This window comes from Arvicanthis niloticus, chromosome 1, assembly GCF_011762505.2.
Source record: "Arvicanthis niloticus isolate mArvNil1 chromosome 1, mArvNil1.pat.X, whole genome shotgun sequence".
Classification (NCBI taxonomy): domain Eukaryota; kingdom Metazoa; phylum Chordata; class Mammalia; order Rodentia; family Muridae; genus Arvicanthis; species Arvicanthis niloticus.
The window spans coordinates 17,127,485-17,148,499 of NC_047658.1; the positions used below are offsets into that span (position 1 = coordinate 17,127,485).

The 21,015-nt window shown below is 40.2% G+C and overlaps 1 protein-coding gene across 1 annotated transcript in view; it reads right to left on the reverse strand.

Moving 5' to 3' along the window:
* LOC117693869 (uncharacterized) overlaps nt 1-20,645 on the reverse strand; it is a 38,694-nt gene extending 18,049 nt beyond the window's left edge. Inside the window, exons 1-4 of the mRNA XM_076932662.1 lie at nt 20,324-20,645; nt 16,601-16,668; nt 14,976-15,126; nt 30-267 (exon numbers count right to left, since the gene is read on the reverse strand). Coding sequence (XP_076788777.1) covers nt 30-44 — 15 coding nt within the window. The 5' untranslated portion in view covers nt 45-267; nt 14,976-15,126; nt 16,601-16,668; nt 20,324-20,645. The remainder of the gene's footprint in view (nt 1-29; nt 268-14,975; nt 15,127-16,600; nt 16,669-20,323) is intronic.
* Nucleotides 20,646-21,015: the final 370 nt, after the last annotated feature.

Genomic DNA, 21,015 nt, shown 5'->3' on the forward strand with positions numbered 1-21,015 from the left:
TTAGTCCTATCTTTAAGGAGTTGGAGGACCTGGTGACAACCCATCTCTGTTATCTCCTGGAGCCTCCTTCAACTGGGTGTGGTGGGTCCACAGGGTGACACTGGCGACCTTCACTGCTGTACAGGTGGTGAGGACCACAGGCCTTTCTGTGTTGGCTCCAGGCTCCAGGTTGGGATCCTCTTCACCCACATAAGGACATCAGGATAGAAGTGTGGACAAGCTCAGACATGGGCAAGGGCACAGCATCTTGAAATGTCTGTTTAGGGTCTATTAAGGAATTGAGGAGGAAAGGGTTAATAATCTACACATATACAAGATCACAAACTTCTCTATATGGGGTGCACCTGGCCTTTACTAGGACCAAAGGTAGGAGGCTGGTCCAATTGTTACCAGTCTAAAGGAAATATTTAGTTTGCCTATCCACTTGATACCCTGTGCCACAGCAGGCACTCAGAAACCATGAATGCCTGCAGAGAGATAAAATTTACGTTTCTCTTTTCCTACACTGAGGTGGCCTCTTCTTCCAGCACATGATGGATGTCTCTCTATACCTGGCAATGTGGCTGCATGCAATGTGACAGCTTTAACCTAACACAGGCTTGTTGGCATTTAAAATGGAGGCTGAGCACATGGTCCATCAGAAGCCCTAATGACCCTTTCCTCATTTTCTATTTGTCTGAGATGCTTAATTAAAACCAAATCTATTCCTCTACCTGGGATAATGGCCAGAATCTGCAGGCTAGCCACAATAGCCTCCCTAATCGCAGACCTTAACACAACTGATGCCACAGTGGAAGCACCATTCAGGCCATTAAACACAGCACAATCACAGCACCACCTGCCAAACACAAAACCAAAGACCTAATCCATCACAGTCCTTAGTTCTGGGAAGACTACATGTAACTTTCATTTTTGGCTTGTGTAGTTCTGCTTCTGTTAAACTGTTTCTTCTAACTAAGGTGTCAACAGAGGATGTGATTTTTGTGTCTGAAAAAGGGTCAGAATACACTTGGATCCCAAACACCGAGCGGAGTCATCAGACGGTTAATAGAGACTTTCTATTGGCTTAACCGGTGTCACAGTAGACTTCTCTGGTGGACACCACACAATAGAACAGCTAAAAGTATTTCTCATACTGGCAATGCAACCTAGATACCTTGGGACTAGAAGCCTACTTGATCATGGTGGATGATGTTCTTAATGTGTTCTTAAATTCGGTTTCTGAAGTATTTTGCTGAATATTTTCACATCAATGTTCATAAGGAAAATTGGTCTGTAGTGCCCTTTTCTTGTGGAGTCTTTGTGTGGTTTGAGTACTAGGGTAACTGTGGCCTCATAAAATCAGTTCGGCAATGTTCCTTCTGTTTCTATTTTGTGGAATAATTTGAGAAGTATTAACTTTTCTTAAAAGGTCTGGTAGAATTCTGAGCTAAAACCATCTGTCCCTGAGCTTTTTTCATTTTGAGACTTTTGATGACTGCTTTTATTTCTTTAGAAGTTACAGGGCTGTTTAGTTATTGGACTGTTACTTGATCTTGATTTAACTTTGGTAAGTGGTATCTATTGAGAAAATCATCCATTTCATTTAGATTTTCCAATTTTGGGAAGTACAGTTTTTGAAAGAGAAGACACAGCTACCTATTGTCTATTCAACATAGTACTTGAAGCTCTAGCTAGAGCAACAAGACAACGAAAGGTGATCAAGGGAATACAAATGGGAGAGGAAGAAATCAAAATATCGCTACTCATAGATGATATCATACTATACCATGAGTGACTCCAAAAATTCAACCAGAACTCCAACAGTTGATAAAGACTTTCAGCAAAGTGGTTGGATACAAAATTAAATAAAAACTCAGTAGCCCTCCCATATACAAATAATAAGCAGGCTGAGAAAAATGTTAGGGAAACAACACCCTTTACAATAGCCAAAAATAATATAAAATACCTTGGTGTAACTCTAACCAAGCAACTGACAATCTGTATGACAAGACCTTCAAGTCTCTGAAGAAAGAAACTGAGGAAAATATCTGAACATGGAAAGACTATCCCATGCTACACACCCTGGCCTTTCTCTTTGCTCCTCAATGTGCCCCAGCACTCAACTTAAGCTAACACGCCCTGCTCAACCATAGGCCATGCCTGCCACATGACCAGGTAGGCTGATCAAAAACCTTCTCCATCCTGTTTCTCCAAATCTAATAATCCTCATGGTCACCCCTAGTACTCCAACAAATCATTGCCCCTGGGCTCTTCCTTCCCCAGCCTCCAACAAAAACAATCACTCCCAATGACACACCAGCTGAGCAGGCCAGTAAAATAGGCAACACAAAGCAATGCACTCTCTGGAACTCCAGACAGGAGACAGAAACCAAGAAACAAAACACCCTCGCAACAAAAACAAACCCAGAAATCAGCACCTCGGCCCATAAACCCCCCAAACCAGATGCTAGCTTAAAAACACAATCAATAACAGCCAAGGCAATATGTCTCTACCAAAGCTTGTAAAAAAAATTAAACATAAGCCGTTTTAAATAAAACTTCCATTTTTGAGTATGAGTCAAATAAGTTCCCAAGGCCTCCCTGGGTAACTGACATCCTGCTTGGCAGAACTAGAGATGTATGTAGATAACGGACAGCCTGGGTGGATGAGACATGAATGCTAGGCAAATCGCCTTGCTACAGATGAATAAACCAAACAACAGAAGCATGGTAAGTGTACCACAAAGATATGTTCCTAAGAGAGTCCTGTATCCCTAAATGCTGATTGGTGGAGTGCAATTTGACACAGATGTTTATGGTTTGCAAGCTTAAAAAAGCTCTGTAACATTCAGGCTCAAAGTCCCAATTTAGATCCCTACTCTGTTCTGCACATTGATGGATCAGTAGTAGCTTGATTACAATAAAGTTGTCCTGGTGCTTTAAGTTGTGCTGGACCAATGTAATCAGACCCATAACAAGCCCAGAGATCCTACTACAACAGGCCCTGAATATTCCAACATAGCAGAAGCACAAGAAAGATCTTAGACCCAACTATCAGAACATAATAGAGCTCCTTAAAAAAGAAATAAATAAATCCCTTAAAGAAATCCAGGAAAACACAAACAATTGGAGGAAATGAATAAATTGTAATGCCCAAAATTAACCTGTAAGCCCACCCACTCAAGGACCAAGTAACATCATGAAATGCTGGGAGTTGTAGTTCTTTAAAAACAAAACAAACAAAGCAAAACAGTCTCATGGGAAAACATGGTGGTCAAATGGTTTAGTCCATAAAAGCCCCTACAACAGGTGTCTGGGGGCCATTCAGCTGGGTAATAAAGGGAGTGGTCTAGACCAAAGTCCATCTTGGTCAGCATTTAATAAAGCTTGCTTCAAATTTGGCTCAAAATAGTGGAACTGGGTTTTCTCTGACAGACAATCTCAGGTTTAACATTATCCTTTCATGAAAGCAGGGGTGGGGGTGGGGGTGGGGGGATGAGGAAGAGCAGTTGAAGGAAACAAAACTGTTCAATACTAGAAAATAAAAATAGAATCAATAACGAAAACAAAAACTGAGTGAATTCTAGAAAAGAAAACATTAGGATGCAAACAGGAACTACAGAGGCAACCTTCACCAACAAAAGACAAGAGAAAGAAGAAAGAATCTCAGGCATTGAAGATACTATAGAACAAATGGATCTATCAGTCAAAGCAAATGTTATTCCTGACACAAAATAGCCAGGAAATCTGACACACAATGAAAAGACCAAACTCAAGAATAAGAATAAAGAAAAGAGAAGAATTCCAGTTCAAAGACCCAAGAAATAATTTTTTAAACTTTTTATTGATTCTTTGTAAATTTTACATCAAATATCCCAATCCCATTCATTTTCCCAGCTCTTCAAATACACCATCTTCCCTTGCAACCTCCCTTCCAAAACCAAATACAAAATAAAAAACAACAAAAGGAAACAAAAACATCTCATTGTGGATGTTATAGTGTGTCACTGTATGTCACATGGATGTTATAGTGTGTCACCATATGTCACATGAATGTTATAGTGTGTCACCATATGTCACATGGGATTTTATAGTGTCACCATGTTACATGGTGCGCCCTTTTGTTTACTCACCTATACTTGCACATGTTCCTTCCTAAAATTAACAAAACGACAGAAGTTTCCCACCCTAAAGGGATTCCTATAAAATATTATAGAAAAAGAAAATATTAAAGAAAAAAGCATATAGAACACCAAATAGATTGGACCAGAAAAGAAAAATAAACTTGCTACATAATAATCAAACACTAAACATACAGAAAAAGAAAGAATATTAAATGCTACAAGGAAAAAAGACCAAGTAGGCAGACCTATTCGAATTAAACCCAACTTTTCAACAATGACTCTAAAGGCCAGAAGGTGAATATGGTCATCCAGACAAAACCAACATAGAGAAATACTTGGGCTACCAGATTTTATAAACCAAATGGGCATAACAGACATTTACAGCTCATTCCACCTAAACAAAAAAAAAAAAAAAAAAAGTAACTTCTTGGCACTTCACTGAACTTTCTCCAAAATTAACCACATACTCAGGTACAAAGTAAATCTTTAGAATACAAAAATATTGAAATACTCCTGTATCCTATTATACCACCATGGATTAAAGTTGGGAAAAAAAAATAACAGAAACAACAGAAAGCTTACTAACTCATGAAAACTGAACAACTCTCTATTGAATTAAACAATGAGTTAAGCGTATTTTGGTTTTAAGCCTAACCTTTTAATGCCTGAGACATCTCTCTGGATTTCCCTGGAAAGGGGAAATAGAATAGATTTTGCAGGTGGATTGGGGGTGGGTGTGGATGACAACAGGAGGGATTAGGTATAGGGAGAGTGATAGAGGGAGAGAGTACATGGAGACTACTAAAAGTGGGCGGAGGGGGGCACATTTGGGGTTGAGATAGATGCCTAACGCTATGAAAACTCCCTAGAATCTATGAGGGTAACCCTAGTGAAGACTCCTAGTAGTGGGGATATGGAACATTAACAAGCCATCTTCTGAAACCAAGCAAGACTACCAGTGGTGGGACTGGGACACCAATCCAGTCACAAAGCTTTCAACCCAAAATCTGTCTGACCTGAAAGATGTGCTGGGGCACTGGAGGCATTAAACTTGTGGGAGTGGCCAATGACTGATCTTGAGGCTCATGCCATAAGAGGAAGCCCATGTAGGACATTTCCTAGATAGCTAGTAACTAGAGAGTGGACAGAGACCTAGCCCAGAGACCTAGGATAGAACCAAACACGACTGGAAAAAGCAAATCCAAATCAATGAAACTATTATTAATAATATTCTGCTATACTCATAGATCAGTGCACAGCTCAAATTTCATCAAAAAGGTTTCCTCCAACAGCAGATGGAAGCAGAGGCAGACACCCATGGTCAGACATTAGGCAATACTCAGGGAACCCTGTAGAAAAGAGGGAGGAAGAATTGACAGAGCCATAGGAGTTGAGGACATCAGGAGAACAGGCCCACAGAAACAACTAACCTGGGCTAATAGGGGCCCACAGAGACTGACGAGGTAATTACGGGGCCTACATAGGTCTACACTACTATACTCATTTCTCTGCATATATGTATGGTTGTTTACCTTGGTGCTCTTGTGGGACTCCTAGTGTAGGAAGTGTATTATGTGTGTTGGGGGTGGAGGCAGGGGGTCTGACTGCGGCCTGCTGTTGGGATACTTTTCCTACTACTGGGCTGCCTCATCCAGCTTTGATATGAAGGCTTCTGCCTAGTCCTATTGTGTCTTCTCTTGCCATGTTCATCTGATGTATCTGGGAGGCATGCTCTTTTCTGAAGGATAACAAGAGGGGTGGAATAGGGGGAGGAGACTGTGAGCCATGAAGAGAGTGGAAACTATGGTTGGGATGCATTGTATAAAAATAGGAAGGAAGGAAGGAAGGTAGGGAGGGAGGAAGAAAGGAAGGAAGACAGACAGACAGACATGACACAAATAAAGGAAGAAAATTAAAGACTTTCTAGAATTCAATGAACATGAAAACACAACATACTAAAACTTCTGGAAGACAGTGAAAGCAAGGCTAAGGGGAGAAAGTTCATAGCACTAAGTGCCTACATAAAACAACTGGAGAGATCTAATAACAGCAACTTAACAGCTCAGCCCAAAGTTCACGAACAGCAGTTCTCATTCTGTGGATTGTGAGTCTGCCTAAGTCCATTGGAAAACACTATTTCCGATGGGCGTAGGAATTAAGACACTATTGCTCTGTCTCCAGGTGGGTCTGCCCACATGCAGATACCCCTACATGAGCACATGGAACTGTATTAACTTGTAACAGCATTAGAAAAGTTAAGAACCACTGATACACAGCTTGACCTAATGTAACCTTGCCCTCTTGACCGTATACAACTTGAACAATATGGCCTTTCCAGTGTGACTGTACACAGCCATAATTCATGTAACCATGACCTTGTAACTATGTGTAGCTTCAACTTAAGTAAACTCTGCTCATAAGTCTAGGCATGCAGCATTCATTTGATACTTATTGACTTGTGTCGTTATTCTATGGACTCCCTATGGGCAAGAGATTTACCGCAACAAATTGGCGCCCAACGTATTATTTAGAACTCAACTAACTTGAGACAAAAGAACAAAAGAAAAGTTACAAAGTACAAAAACTTCCCCAACAGCCTAGGTCAGGAGCAGCACTCAGTTTACAGCTGGGCTTGCTCACTGCCCTGTGAAAACTGAAAGAAGGGTCTTCCGAAAATTCAACAGTGAAACAAAAGTTATTGTAGCCAGACCAGTAGGTCACTTAAATTAAAAAATTAAATTAAAAAAAGGTGAATAGACACAGATAAATAGATGTAAAAGGTTTTAAGGTTGCGAGGAGTAAATTGCAGGCTGCTCTGAGTCAAGAGAGCCAAACAGATAAATAGAAAGGTTAGAGTAACGAATTGTAACGAGGGACTGCTGATCCTAGAAAACAGCTGCCTGCGAGGTAGTTTTCAGGTAGAAACAGTGAATTGAGGGCTCCAAACCAGATAATTTTTTAATATAAAAAAAAAACATATTTTGATAAAGATGACAAAAACAATGGATATCTTTTGGGCTTTATATGATGAAATTTCAAATGGTTTGACAGAAATCAACTTAGGGAACACTTTATTATTTATCAGTATTGCTATATTTATTTTTTTGATATACTATGTCTTCTCAAAAGACAAAGCTCTAGATAAAAAATTCTTTGCCTTGGAAAAGAGATTACAAGAAACAATAGAACTTTTGGTACAGGATAGAAATGAAATTTGGAAACAGATAGAAAATAATGAGGAATGGAAGCAGGGCTTAGAACAGAAGTTACAGGAACAAAAAGATGAAAATGAAAGTGGGAGACAGGAGATTAAAAGGATAATTGAACAGAAGATAGAGCAGTTAATAGATCAGATGGAGAAACAGATAAAAAATAATGAATTGAAGACACAAGAAATTATAGATCAGAATAAGAGACAGAAAGATGAAAATGAAACTGGGAGACAGGAGCTAGAAAAGATGATCGAACAGAGCATACAACAGCTCACAGATCAGATGGAAAAACAGATAGAAAATAATGAGGAATGGAAACAATTACAATATAAAAAAACATATGAAGCATGTATACAAACCTTAAGGGAGGAATTTAAATTTTCAGCTGAGGAAAATACTGAGGTTAAGACAGAAGTAAATAGAGAAAGTCAACCAAGAGTTATTAGAAAACACACCTTGGTCTATCCGGTTACGGTACAACAAAGACCTCCAAATGTTGTTTACCCACAGGGTTATGAGGAATTTGAATGGCAACCTGTGGATGTGTTAGATCTGAGAAAATTTAAGGAGAGTGTCAATAATTTTGGTATGCACTCACCATTTGTTAAACAAATTCTGACTTCTTGGGCTATTAAAAATAGAATAATCCCCCAAGACTGGAAAGATATGGCAAGAGCTATATTAGAACCTGCCGCAAATTTACAATGGGTTGCATGGTGGAGAGATGAGGCGAGGGAGATAGCACGACAAAATAGAGCCAGAGGAAGAGAGATTTCCATAGACCAACTGCTTGGTGAAGGTCGTTTTGCTGAAATAGAGGTGCAGGCTGTATATGATGAAGAAACTCTGGCATTGTGTAGATTGTCAGCCTTAAATGCCTGGGACAAAGTTGCAGAATCCGGGAAGAGACTTGAACCATTTACTCAAGTCATACAAAGGCCAAAAGAAACCTTCCCTGACTTTTTACAAAGGCTAACCTCAGCTGTCGAAAGGAGTATATCAGATTCAGTAGCAAGAAAGGCAATAATTGAGTCTTTAGCCTTTGAAAATGCAACTGCTGAGTGCAAGGAAGTAATCAGACCACTGAGGGCAAGGTCAGCATCAATAGATGAATGGATTAGATACACAGCTGATGTTGGATCTCACTCAGCTGATATGTCAGTAATAGGAAAAACTGCAACTAGAAACCTAGAGATGACCCAAGATTTCAAATGTTTTAATTGTGGTAAATGGGGTCATCTCAGAAATGACTACAGAACAAATCAAAATAATAGGAAATGGGGGCCTAGGCCTTCTGGAATATGTCAAAGATGTGGCAAAGGCCGACATCTGACCAGGGAATGTAGAGCAACAACAGACAAATGGGGCAATACCCTGCCAAAAAACTTCCAGGGGGCCTCTTGCAGGCCCCAATGCCAGACAAAAAGAGTTCTCTTTCCCAGGAAAATTAAATGTCACTGCTTCAAAAACAAATTTTGTAAGACCAGATAAGGCTGAGGAAGGTTTTATAGATAATTCAGAAGGCCTCACAGGGAGTCAAAAGCAAATATTTTGGCAAACTTCTATAGAAGATCAAAGACCAAAACTAAGAATACTAGTGAATAATATTGAGATTGAGGGGATGGTTGACACTGGAGCAGATGTCACTGTTATTTCTCCAAATTCTTGGCCTGAAAGTTGGCCACTTCATGAAGTAGACATCCAGTTTCAAGGACTTGGAACTTTATCCAAAATAAAACAAAGCACCAGATGGCTTAAATGTATAGGACCAGAAGGTCAGCTAGGAAAATTGAGGCCATACGTGGCTGATATAGCCATTAACTTATGGGGAAGAGATCTATTACAACAGTGGAAAACCCAGATTAATATCCCCTCAGTGTCAATGTTTAATCATGAAATTCATCAGGCTCCTAATAAAAATTTAAAATTTGTTAAGAAACGTTATTTAAGGCAGTCTCACACTGTCCAAGCTGTTCATAAACAACATATGGTAGAGGCCGACAATTTAGTTCTACCCCAAAGAGCCATTGCTACCAAGACACCAACAACATTATCACTAAAGTGGTTGTCTAATCAACCCATTTGGATTGAGCAGTGGTCTATGACAAAAGAAAAATTACAGGTATTAGAACAGCTGGTCCAGGAACAACTGGAGGCTCAGCATATTGAAGAGTCTACCAGTCCTTGGAATTCTCCAGTATTTGTCATTAAAAAGAAATCTGGCAAATGGAGGATGTTGACAGATCTCAGAGCAATTAATAAGATTATTCAGCCTATAGGTTCTTTGCAGCCTGGTATCCCATTGCCTTCCTTGTTGCCTAAGGATTGGCCCATTATAGTGATTGATCTGAAAGATTGTTTCTTCACAATTCCTCTACATGAATGTGATAGGGAAAGGTTTGCTTTCTCAGTACCTACCTTTAATAAAGGTTGCCCAGTAAAGAGATATCATTGGAAAGTCTTACCACAAGGAATGGTAAATAGTCCTACCTTGTGTCAATACTTTGTACAACAGCCATTGGAGATAATTCGCAAAAGGTTTCCCAAATCAATTATTTATCATTATATGGATGATATTTTGTTGGCTGATTCAGATATTAATATCTTGGAAAAAATGTTTGATGAAGTAAAGAAAATTTTGCCTTGCTGGGGATTGCAAATAGCCCCCGAAAAAATACAAAGAGGAGATTCTATTAATTATCTAGGGTATAAGATAAGTCTACAAACGGTTAAGCCACAAAAGGTACAAATTAGAAGAAACCAATTAAGAACACTAAATGATTTTCAGAAGCTACTTGGAGATATAAACTGGCTGCGACCAGCAATTGGCTTGACCACTCAAGAACTAAGTAATTTATTTCAAACCTTACAAGGTGATAAAGATTTAAATAGTCCTAGGAAATTGACTCCTGATGCTGAGAAGGAGTTAGCCTTGGTAGAAAGAAAACTGCAGGATACTCATCTAGATCGTATTGATCCAAAAATGGCCTGCATCTTAGTTATTTTACCTTCTACTCACTCTCCTACTGGAATTCTTATGCAGAGAGAAGATTATATTCTAGAGTGGATATTTTTAGCCCATAAACAGAGTAAAAAATTAAAAACCTACATTGAGAAGGTTTCTGAATTAATACTGAAAGGAAAAATGAGACTTAGACAATTAGTTGGAATGGACCCGGCTGAAATTGTAGTACCTTTTACTAATGCAGAAATTACCTCGTTATGGGCACAAGATGAACATTGGCAAAGAGCATGTAGTAACTTTTTGGGAGAGATTACCAACAAATATCCTAAAAGCAAGCGGCTTCAGTTCATAAAAAGAACTAATTGGATTATCCCTCGTATTTTAAAAGGAACTCCGATATCTGGAGCCCCTACATTTTACACTGATGCTAGTAAATCAGGAAAGGCAGGATATAAATTAGAAGACATAAGTAAGGCGGCTGAGAGTCCCTATAAGTCAGTTCAAAAATCTGAATTATACGCAATAATCATGGTATTGTCAGATTTTCAAGAATCCCTTAATATAGTAACTGACTCTCAATATGCCGAAAGGGTTGTTTTACACATAGAGACTGCTGAACTTATTCAAGATAATTCTGAATTGACCTCATTATTTTTTCAACTACAACAAATTATTAGAAATAGAAGTAACCCCATATATATAACACACATAAGATCCCATACAGGTCTGCCAGGCCCTCTAGCACAAGGTAATAATGATATCGACCAGCTATTGATAGGAAGCGTGCTAGAGGCTTCAGAATTTCATAAAAAACATCATGTTAATAGCAAAGGTTTAAAGAAAGGGTTCTCTATTACTTGGCAACAAGCCAAGGAAATTGTGAGGCAGTGCCCTACTTGCTCATTATATAACCAAACTCCTTTGCCTACAGGAACTAACCCTAAGGGTACTCAAAGAAATGACATTTGGCAAATGGATGTCTTTCATTTTACAGAGTTTGGCAAACTGAAATATGTGCACCATACTATAGACACATATTCAGGATTTCAATGGGCAACTGCATTAGCATCAGAAAAGGCTGATTCTGTAATTACACATTTGTTAGAAGTCATGGCCATTATGGGAATACCCATACAAATTAAAACAGACAATGGTCCAGCATATACCTCTAATAAAATGGAGAAGTTTTTTACATATTATAATATAAAACATGTTACAGGCATATCACATAATCCTACGGGACAAGCAGTTGTGGAGAGATCCAATCGAACTCTAAAGGAGATGCTTAATAGGCAAAAGGGATCAATAAGAACCCCCAAAGATAGATTACATAGTGCTTTATTAACTCTAAATTTTTTAAATGCTAATGAACAAAACTCCACAGCTGCTGAGAGACATTGGACTGTGGAAAAAACTTCTGAACTAAATCAACCTGTTTATATTAAGGATATTATGACGTCAGAATGGAAAGTGGGAAATGTATTACGCTGGGGGAGAGGTTATGTTTATGTTTCCACAGGAAAAGAAAAGCTGTGGGTTCCTTCCAAAATGATAAAGATCAGAAATGACAAAGGGAGACCCCCTGAAGCACTAGTCGACAAAGAAGAAAAGGGAGACTAACTCAACCAACCAAATGGGTGATGTATATATGGTGTTATGTCTCTTACATAAACTTAACTGGCTGGGACTAAAATGTCAATACAAAGCCAAGAACATTTAATTGGGTAATAATTTCTCATGACTTAATACATGCCATCCTTTATGAGGGCATGTATTTAAGTTATATATAGTTTGATTAAGTAATCAAACTAACCTGAAGAGGGCAGTGGCCTTTCTTTATTGATCTTCATTGACAAAGCTGTGTGCCCTACATATTCCACGTGAATGTTTTTAGAAAACTACCTGTTGCTCTTAAGTTTTATATGTTACAGGATGAAAGAAGAGAAACTCAGCCCTAGCATGATTTATACTCGAGGATTCTGAGTCTCTAGGACCTCCTATTCCAGCTTCGTGCTTGATTCTACTGCAACTGCATCGAAGCCGCTTCTTTTAAGGACTTGCTTCCAGAACTTTTCCAGAACATCTAGCTTGCCTGTCCCACCTTTCTGACTGTAACAGTTATGGTGTCAGCTTTGCTATGAACTTTCTCAGTACACAGTGACTTCAAGGCAAATGATGCCAGCTAGCTCTCCTTTGACTAAGCCAATTTTCCTGTTTCCCTTTGGGCCCCCAGATGGGAATTCTTTGCCCCAATTCAGCTGGAAACAGACAAAAGGAGATCATCGCCCCAGTTCCTTAGGTTGGGGTGGATGGTTCTGGTTACTTTGTAAATTATACATGTGTTGTAATTTAAGGAATACTTTACAAATGTAGCTTCAGACAGGAAGGGAATTAGAGAGCTAAATCTCAGAAATTAAGTGGGATTAATATTTTACTCTTATATAGGCATTGTGCCTGTATAACTCATACAGAAATACAAGGCTTAGACCCAGTTAAAAAAAAAATAGGTATATCTTACATTGGTAAGAAATCTTTATAATAATTACAAGGTTGAAACTATAATCTCTTACATTGATATGGAATTTATATTAATATATTACTCTCATGTAGGCATTGTACCTATATATCTTATTTAGAAATACAAGGCTTAGACCCAGTCCTTTTTAAAAAAAAAAAAAAAATAGTGGAAAGGAATTAACAGACAACTGTTCAGATTGCCTTACATAGTTGATTTTCAAAAACGTCAGAAATCCATAGAATTGACATTACAAACATTCTGATATAAACATTTATTTTATTGGAGACCTATCTGATCCTGACAGCTTCCCAGTCTTGGATTCTAAGAAGAAATTGAGCATCTTTGGAGTTACACCAGTTGTGGTATGACAGCCACTAGGCAAGAATTGCCTCTTTTAATCTACAGACAAAATAGTGTGCAAAAAAGAAACACACTTGCAGAATAGTCGACTGATTATATCTGCCAAGACAGAGTAATCAGCCCTTAGTAATTCTGCATTACTAGGTCTGTCAGATGATCCTGGGCCAGAAGGCTGAAGACCAGATGCTCCAACATTTTGAAATAAGGAACTGTCTAGATGTTCAGTGGTTTATTTAAATTGGTTGAGTTTTAGAAGCCACGCTTTGTGCTTCCCATATCTTTATTTAACTGAGTCATTCTGGATTTCTGATGGGGTTGAAGATTTATAATCTCACAGCCAACCCAGGCTATTTACTTTGAGAAGATGATTTTCAGATGCTATTCATTTTGAAGACAGGACATAAGCCAGGTTCAGAACTAAGTTTTTTAATTGAGAGAGATGGCAAAGGTTCTATTTAGTTAACAAAAATGATGGACTGGGTGTTAGGTTTATCTTGTACTTTAACAAACACAACATGGTAAAATAGCTAGTGTTCAATTAATATGTGAAAAGAAAAAAAAATTTTTTTATTATTGGACAAAAAGGGGGAAATGTGGTGGATAGCCCTAGCCTCTTGTTGTCATGGTAACTCCACTCCTGGGAGGGGCTGCGAAGGAGGAGTGAATCTTGTAAACCTTCTGTCCAATCAAATTTGTTAAATAAAGGCTACAGCCAGTGATTGAGCAGTAGAAGAGGAGTGGGAGGAGCCAGAGAGAGGAAAAGAGGAAGACGAGGGAGCCGAGGAGGAGAAGAAGGAGGGCGGCGCGGAGTTGGCAGTTGGTCGAAGCTAGAGGGCAGTTGGTGGAGAGAGAGAAGACGAAGAAGACCTTGACCTAGGAAACTGCAAGTTGTTAAGAGCTCTCATAGCCGGGGAATAGTGTAGTTTAATGGTAAATCTGCCCAATCTAGGCATGCAGCATTCATTTGATACTTATTGACTTGTGTCGTTATTCTATGGACTCTGCTCATAAGTGCCAACCCCCAAAATATAAACTGTCTTATTCCCTGAATAAAGATGTCTATTGTCTGACACCTTAGTCTGCTTCATTATTAGGTTCCCAAACCCCAGGTTCATGTTGCCAACTAGAGTGGTAAAAATGTAAAAATGTACGTACTCTCCTCGAACATGCATGTAAATAAAATGGAATTTTGACATACACTTTCTGTTCTCAGTAGAATACTACAAATAAGAAAGTAGCAGAAGTTGATCAAATAATGATTAAACATAAACTTGGTTATGTAAAGAGGTAATAACCATTATGAAAAGCAGCAGAACAGAAAGCTCATGAGAAAATAAGGGAAAGTATTGGGTATAGATACTCTGTTCTACCATTTGTGATTTTAATAAACTGTTTTGGTGAAAAGGAGAATGATTTTCATGATCATATTCCAGTATTTTTTCCTGACTGTCCTACTTTTTAGCTTTGCAAAAAATATAATATCTTGATGATATTAAGTGTGGTACTTTTTGCACATTTCTCTGGAAATTCCTTAAAGCTGCTACTACTGCTAAAGAGGAAAAAAATCATGATGGAGACAGTCAGTCACAGCAAGAAACCAGCATCAGCTGTTGCTAGATTGGAGAGAGTGCTAGCCAGTGTCAGCACGAAGGAAGGGCATCGCTCGCTCGCACGCTCGGTCAGTGTGACATTGGCTGCTAACAACTAGAACAATCTAAAGGTCTCCCTGTGTCAAGTCACACAAGGTCAAGACGATTGGCAATGAGAACAAAGTAAGAAAACTTGAGACTAGATAAGACTCATACATTTCTGACCTTCAAGTTTATAACACATTTAAATATTTCCTCTTAGTATGGGAGGGAAGAAGTCTTCTGATACTACTGCTTCAAACATCATTCTTGTCAAGGAATTACACCACTGCTTTGTGCCTCTTTCTCAGACATGACTATCAAGTCCAATAGAAACCTAGAACCAAAAAAAAAAAAAAAAAGGATCCTAACTCACTCTTGCTCATAATGATGTCCCAAATCTATTATCAGTACGCTGTGTTTACTTATAAAATCAAAACTTTATAAACACTGCAGGTTACGCATGCTGGGAAGAATTTATCCTAATGAATACAAAATGGAAAACAGACAGAGACAGGCAAACAGGAAACACCTTTTTCACAGGAGAGATGACACTAGGGGCTGGAGAGATGGTTCAGCAGTTAAGAGCACTGACTTTCTTCCAAAGATCCTGAGTTCAATTCCCAGCAACCACAAGGTGGCTCACAACCATGGAATCCGATGCCCTCTTCTGGTGTGTCTGAAGACAGCTGCAGTGTACTCATCAGATATATAAAAAAATAAATAAATGAAATCTTAAAAAAAAAAAAAAAAAAGAGTTGACATTGACAGGCATTTGAGAAAACAGAAACAAAGCTTGGTTAAAAAGAAACTAAGAAAACAGCAGCAGCAAAGGCATGGGGTTCTGAAACAGAAGCATCCCTGTAAGAACAGTCAACCTGTCCAATCCCTGTGCACAGTGCACACATTTACCTGAGAACTGGGCATCTACCCTTACCCTTCTGTTTGGATGTTTGCAAGAAACTGTTTCTCAAATGTTCACCTTTCTGATAACAGTCTGGATTTGAAGCCAACAACAAACTCCCAACACCTGCTACTACACCAGAGCCTGGAAAGCAGGGAGCCAGCATGAGCTCACCATTCCCTGAATGAGAGCAGATGCATTTCACCACAAGGTTCTAGAGGCAGGCCGGGCCTAAGGGTCTCCATTTTGGCATGTAGAGACCTTGATTTGTAAGCAAGAGGAAGGGCTACACTGTGGACCTGTGCAGGAGACTTGCCCTGCCATATATTACACATGCAGATTAGCATTTCAAATGGAGCCTGAACATAGCTAGTTCAGAAGCCCAAGAAACATTTCCTTACTTTCTTTCTCCCTGGAGTATTTGAATACTACTACTGAGAATAACTAACAAAATCTGTGGCTTAGCAACAGCTGAAACTTTTTTTTTTTTTGGTTTTTCGAGACAGGGTTTCTCTGTGTAGCTCTGGCTGTCCTGGAACACACTCTGTAGATGAGGCTAGCCTTGAACTCAGAAATCTGCCTGCCCCTGCCTCCCAAGTGCTGGGATTAATGAAACTATTTCTCAATCTGGCTGAAAAATCTAGATGCTTAGGATCCAGAAGCAGGAAATCATTCCAGGTTCCACCACTGTCTCCACTGAGGTATTCTGTTTGGTTTCTATGTCCCAGTCTAAAACACTATATGCTGTACCACTGCAGTGAGATTCATGGTTAGAACCTTCACAAGTTTCCTTTTCACAACAACACTGCTTCTCCTGAATTCACTGTCAAGACCACTAAGGTAAGAGACATGAAAAACAGAAAGTGACATTGATACCAAAACATGAGATGTCAGTATTGTAAAATACCTTTGGTGTTAAGGTAGATGACCATCCTCCATCTGCCAACATCACTGTCCTTGGTGGCACTTTAGCATCTATAAAAAGATAAAAATTTTCTCATGTTTAAGTCTTCTTTGCAAAACAGGACTTCATTAATTCAATTGCACCAAGAATGCACTGCCCAATACTGAGAAGTGACTTTGCACATCATTCAGACACCACATGGACTTAGTTTGTCTTCATTTTCTGTAGAGATCAGATAGTAACTACTCAACCATTGCCTTAATATTTGAAGGAGAGGCTCACGTTTTTCTAATTTCCTGTAGACTACATCCACTGAGGGAAGGTTGCTCATAGAATCAAAGGTGTATCCAATGTATCTCAGTCTGCAGAATGCAGGATGCATGCACACTGCATGGAGAGATTTATATTCCATTTTTTATAGTAGGAATTCTAGTAGGATTGTTATATCTAAAGTAATCGTCAGAATGAGATAGAGGCTTTTCACTGCATCTAGAATAGACATTAGAATGAACCACTGTTTTCCAGAAGTACTTTGACCTTAAAGATTCATTGTAGGAAACAGTGGTTGTTTCTGTTACCACAGAGTTGTCTTTCTGGAGGATCTTTACAGCCTTTGCCTGACTTTGGTAACACGACACTCCTGGCACACCTGGAGCAGTACACAAGTTTCAGGGCTGTGATGTTTTCCTTCAGGAAACATATAGATTATATTATGGGATTTGGTATGAGGAACTTCTTTTACCAAAGAAAAAACAACTTTTGTATAGCAATTAGTCAATATGCTGTTGCGTGCCTGATCGATGTTCAGTTCAAGGAGGCTGAACTTCCCTGCTGCCTGCAAGGCTGTATGTCATCCTGCAATGTCCCCTCCTCTCATCCATCCACAAGCACAAGAGGCACACAACTGAAAAGTTTTCAATTACTACAAATGATAAAGACCCATAGAACTTTAAGGAATCAATATTATTCCAGTAGACACTAGAATTCTCCAATAACCAATTCTCCGAGTTAGAAATAAAAGTGGAAACCTAACTTTAAAAGGCCCTAAAAATGTTTAAAGACAAACTATCCCAACATTGTGTCATAGGAAGCACGGACAACATAAAGGAGTAGGCCTCTACACCAACGTCCAGCTTTGCATCCCAAGAGCCTGTCAAAAAAGGATAGCAGCCCACAGTAGGAGGAAGAAAAACAAAACAACCTCTGTGTAGGTAACAACAACAACAAAAATCCAGCATTTAAGAGAGATTTAGGCAGAACTATAACGAGAGCCTTCGTGCTCTCCTGCAGCAGCGCTAGGCTTCTCCTTACTCAGAGTGAAGGCAAGAAAATAAACCTGTATTAACTCAGATTTTTGGACACAGTAATTTCTTAGGTAACTGAATGTAAAATAATAGCAACTAAAAAGGCATCTGAAAACTTAATTGCACCATTATTAGATGTTTGGTGTCATCTCCTCTCTGACTCTACCGTGTCAACTCCACACCTGAAGACTGAACATCATACTCATTGAGTTAGGTGAACAGTCTGCTTTGGCAAAGAAAGCACCACATACCACATGCCACGCCGTCACTGGGAGTTTCAAAACCAAAGACTTTTTATACGATTACATTTAAAAGTGGAAGGTTTTCTACCTGAGTAGCTCCCAAATAACTGAGACAGAGACCTATTGATTTATTAAATAAGCTTTGATCACAATAACTGAGCAAAACTTTTAAGCCTTGATGCTACCGAGCTACTTCCCAGCCATACTCTCCGAGTCACTTGCATTCTGTCTCTCCTTGGCTCCTTGGTGTAGCTGGGAGTCCCCATGGAGAACCCCCTTGGCAAATCCTCCTCCAGCCTGAACTCACAGCAACAATCTCCTCCTTCCTCTACCTCATGGCCTTCTTCTCTGGTACCCTCGCCTGCCTCATGGTGAGCTCCTTCCCCTGCTCTTTTCCCTGGGACCCCTGGCTGGGACTGGAAGTCTAATCTTCCTCTTTAACCTGCCTAGTCATTTGCTGTTCAGTTCTTTTGGGTTAATTGGGGAACATTCTTTACACCACATTGATATAAGAGATTCTTAATAATTCACGACATTGCCTATGGCTGGGGTTTAAGCAGATCTCAGGGCACGGAAATCAGCATCTGAATACACAGTGCATAAGACCAACCCTCAATAACTTTTAAAATCAAGGACAATACATGTCAAAGGCATGCATGACCATGTTCTCCTGAGCTAATCTATTTTCATTCATAGACATGAGGCTGGCAGGCAATATGAAATTTGACAAACTTGGGCTCTACCAGGCCTGAACTAAATGATGTCTATCCCCTCATCATATGCTTGGCAAAATTGTTGTAGTAAGAGAACAAAACAAAGTCAGTCATAAACGATGGCTCACAGGTTAAGAGCATTTGGTGACCTTGTAGAGGTCCAGGGTCAGCACTCACATGTGCCTCACAACCTCCTGTAACTCTAATTCCAGGGTCTCAGATCTCCTCTTCTGGCTTCTCTGGGCACGAGGCACACACTTGGTGTACTTATATATAACCAGTCCAATACTCATATATGTAAAATAAGAATAAACCTTGAAAATGAAACACACACACGCATCTGCTTTTACTAAAAGGCATTATGTATGTCTTCTGCACTTTGGCTCTTACTTCTACTCTGTTGACTCCTAACCTACTTCATGCCCAGCCCGACCTCCATAATGCAGTAATCCTCCAGCCTCTGCATGCAGAGTGCTAAGATTACAGGGCAGTGTGTGGCACCACAACCTGCTGAACTACTATAATACATAATCCTTGATTTCTAAACTTAACCTCAGACCTGTGTACCAAGGACAAAATGGTGCCACTAGGTCACTTTAACTCTGTTCCTGCTTAATGCATGGAATCTCATCCTCTGCTTTTCCTCCCTTTTTATCCAAAGGTTGGGGAGTGAGGGGGAGCGGATGTTAGTTGGAAAAGTAGCTCACTTTAAAAAAACTTTTTTTTTAAAGGCCCATTCTTTCTATTCCAAATAATAATAATAATAATTTTATAGGGATGTTTTTCCTGTCTGTGTGTGCACCAGGAGGCCAGAAGGGAGCAGTGGATTCCTAGGAACTGCAGTTCCTGGCAGCTCAAAGCCACAGTCTGAGTGTGGATACTGGGAGCCCAACACTGCTCATCCACATCCCAGCTCCCCTTCTGCCTTTCATCCTCACTGGTCTCTACTGGAGGCATACTGGTTGAGGCTAGCCCTTGCCTGTTTGGATGCAGAAACCTAGGCTTCTGACCTAAAACCTCTTTAGAACACCTCTCTGCTCCCTTCTGCCAATCACCTGTCCTTACTACACCCACAGGTCACAAGCACCGATCAGACTGTTGACTTAGCCACACATCTGCAATGGACCCTAATAGTTATGTAAACTGGCAATAGAAACTGAATTCGGTTTAGTTTTCTAAAAAAAAAAAAATCCTTTTTGTTTTCAGCCCCAGCTTCATATAGGAAGTATGACACAGGGAAGGGAAGTGATCAGAACACCTGCTGTCTGGGGCGAACACTAAGGCTTAAATCCCAGCTAGGATGACTGTGACCACACTAAATAGCTTACCCCTATTTCCTGGGGTTCATGCAGTTCCTTCTATTCAGTAAAGGCAATCTATTGCTAATACTGCTTAGGCTGGCATTGATACGTTTGGTCCCAGTTTGGGCGGAAATGTACATAAATTTATTTTCCAGTTTTCACTTACTCTTTGGAGTTTTTCTCCTCTCGCAGGCCAGTTACCAGCTACTCAAACACTAAGGGACCAGAAAGCAGCGCGGTCGCCCTCACAAGCACCGCACTTTGGCGCCAGGCTCGGATCCCGCAGCGCCCATTCACTGAGTCCTGCCCAAACTGTGTCCTGAACACACAACGTTCGCGAACAGCGCGGCGAAATCCCACAGCAGTGCACACTGGGAAGTGACACACCGGACGGGAAACCCCGCCGGAGAAGAATGACACCAAGGCTGATCCCCACCTGCAGCACAACCCGCAGCCCGAGAGCACCGTGTCCTGCCAGCCTGACCGCCACTCACCTCACGCTGCGCCTCACAGAGCCAGGAACAAACTCCGCCCGCCCGCAGACACCCACAATTCCAATGGTCCAGACTCAGAGCACACGCTGTCTTAGCAGCAAACTACGCTGAGATCCAAGAGGGTGTGTCCTCCTAGGTCACTTCCGGTTGTTCTGTCCCGATTACCACAGTCTAGACGCCTCCCACTTGTGGGACAGCGCACTTGTGCGCTACCAGTGGCTGAGGTAAATCTTGCCAATACTTACTATGGCTCATCTAGTGCTTCCTGCTCTTTCAGAAAGTGCCACGGCCTCACTCTCGCTCCAAGGATAAGGAAGCCACCATCAAAGTGCCTCAGTTCCTTACAACCAGGCAAGGCCAGTGG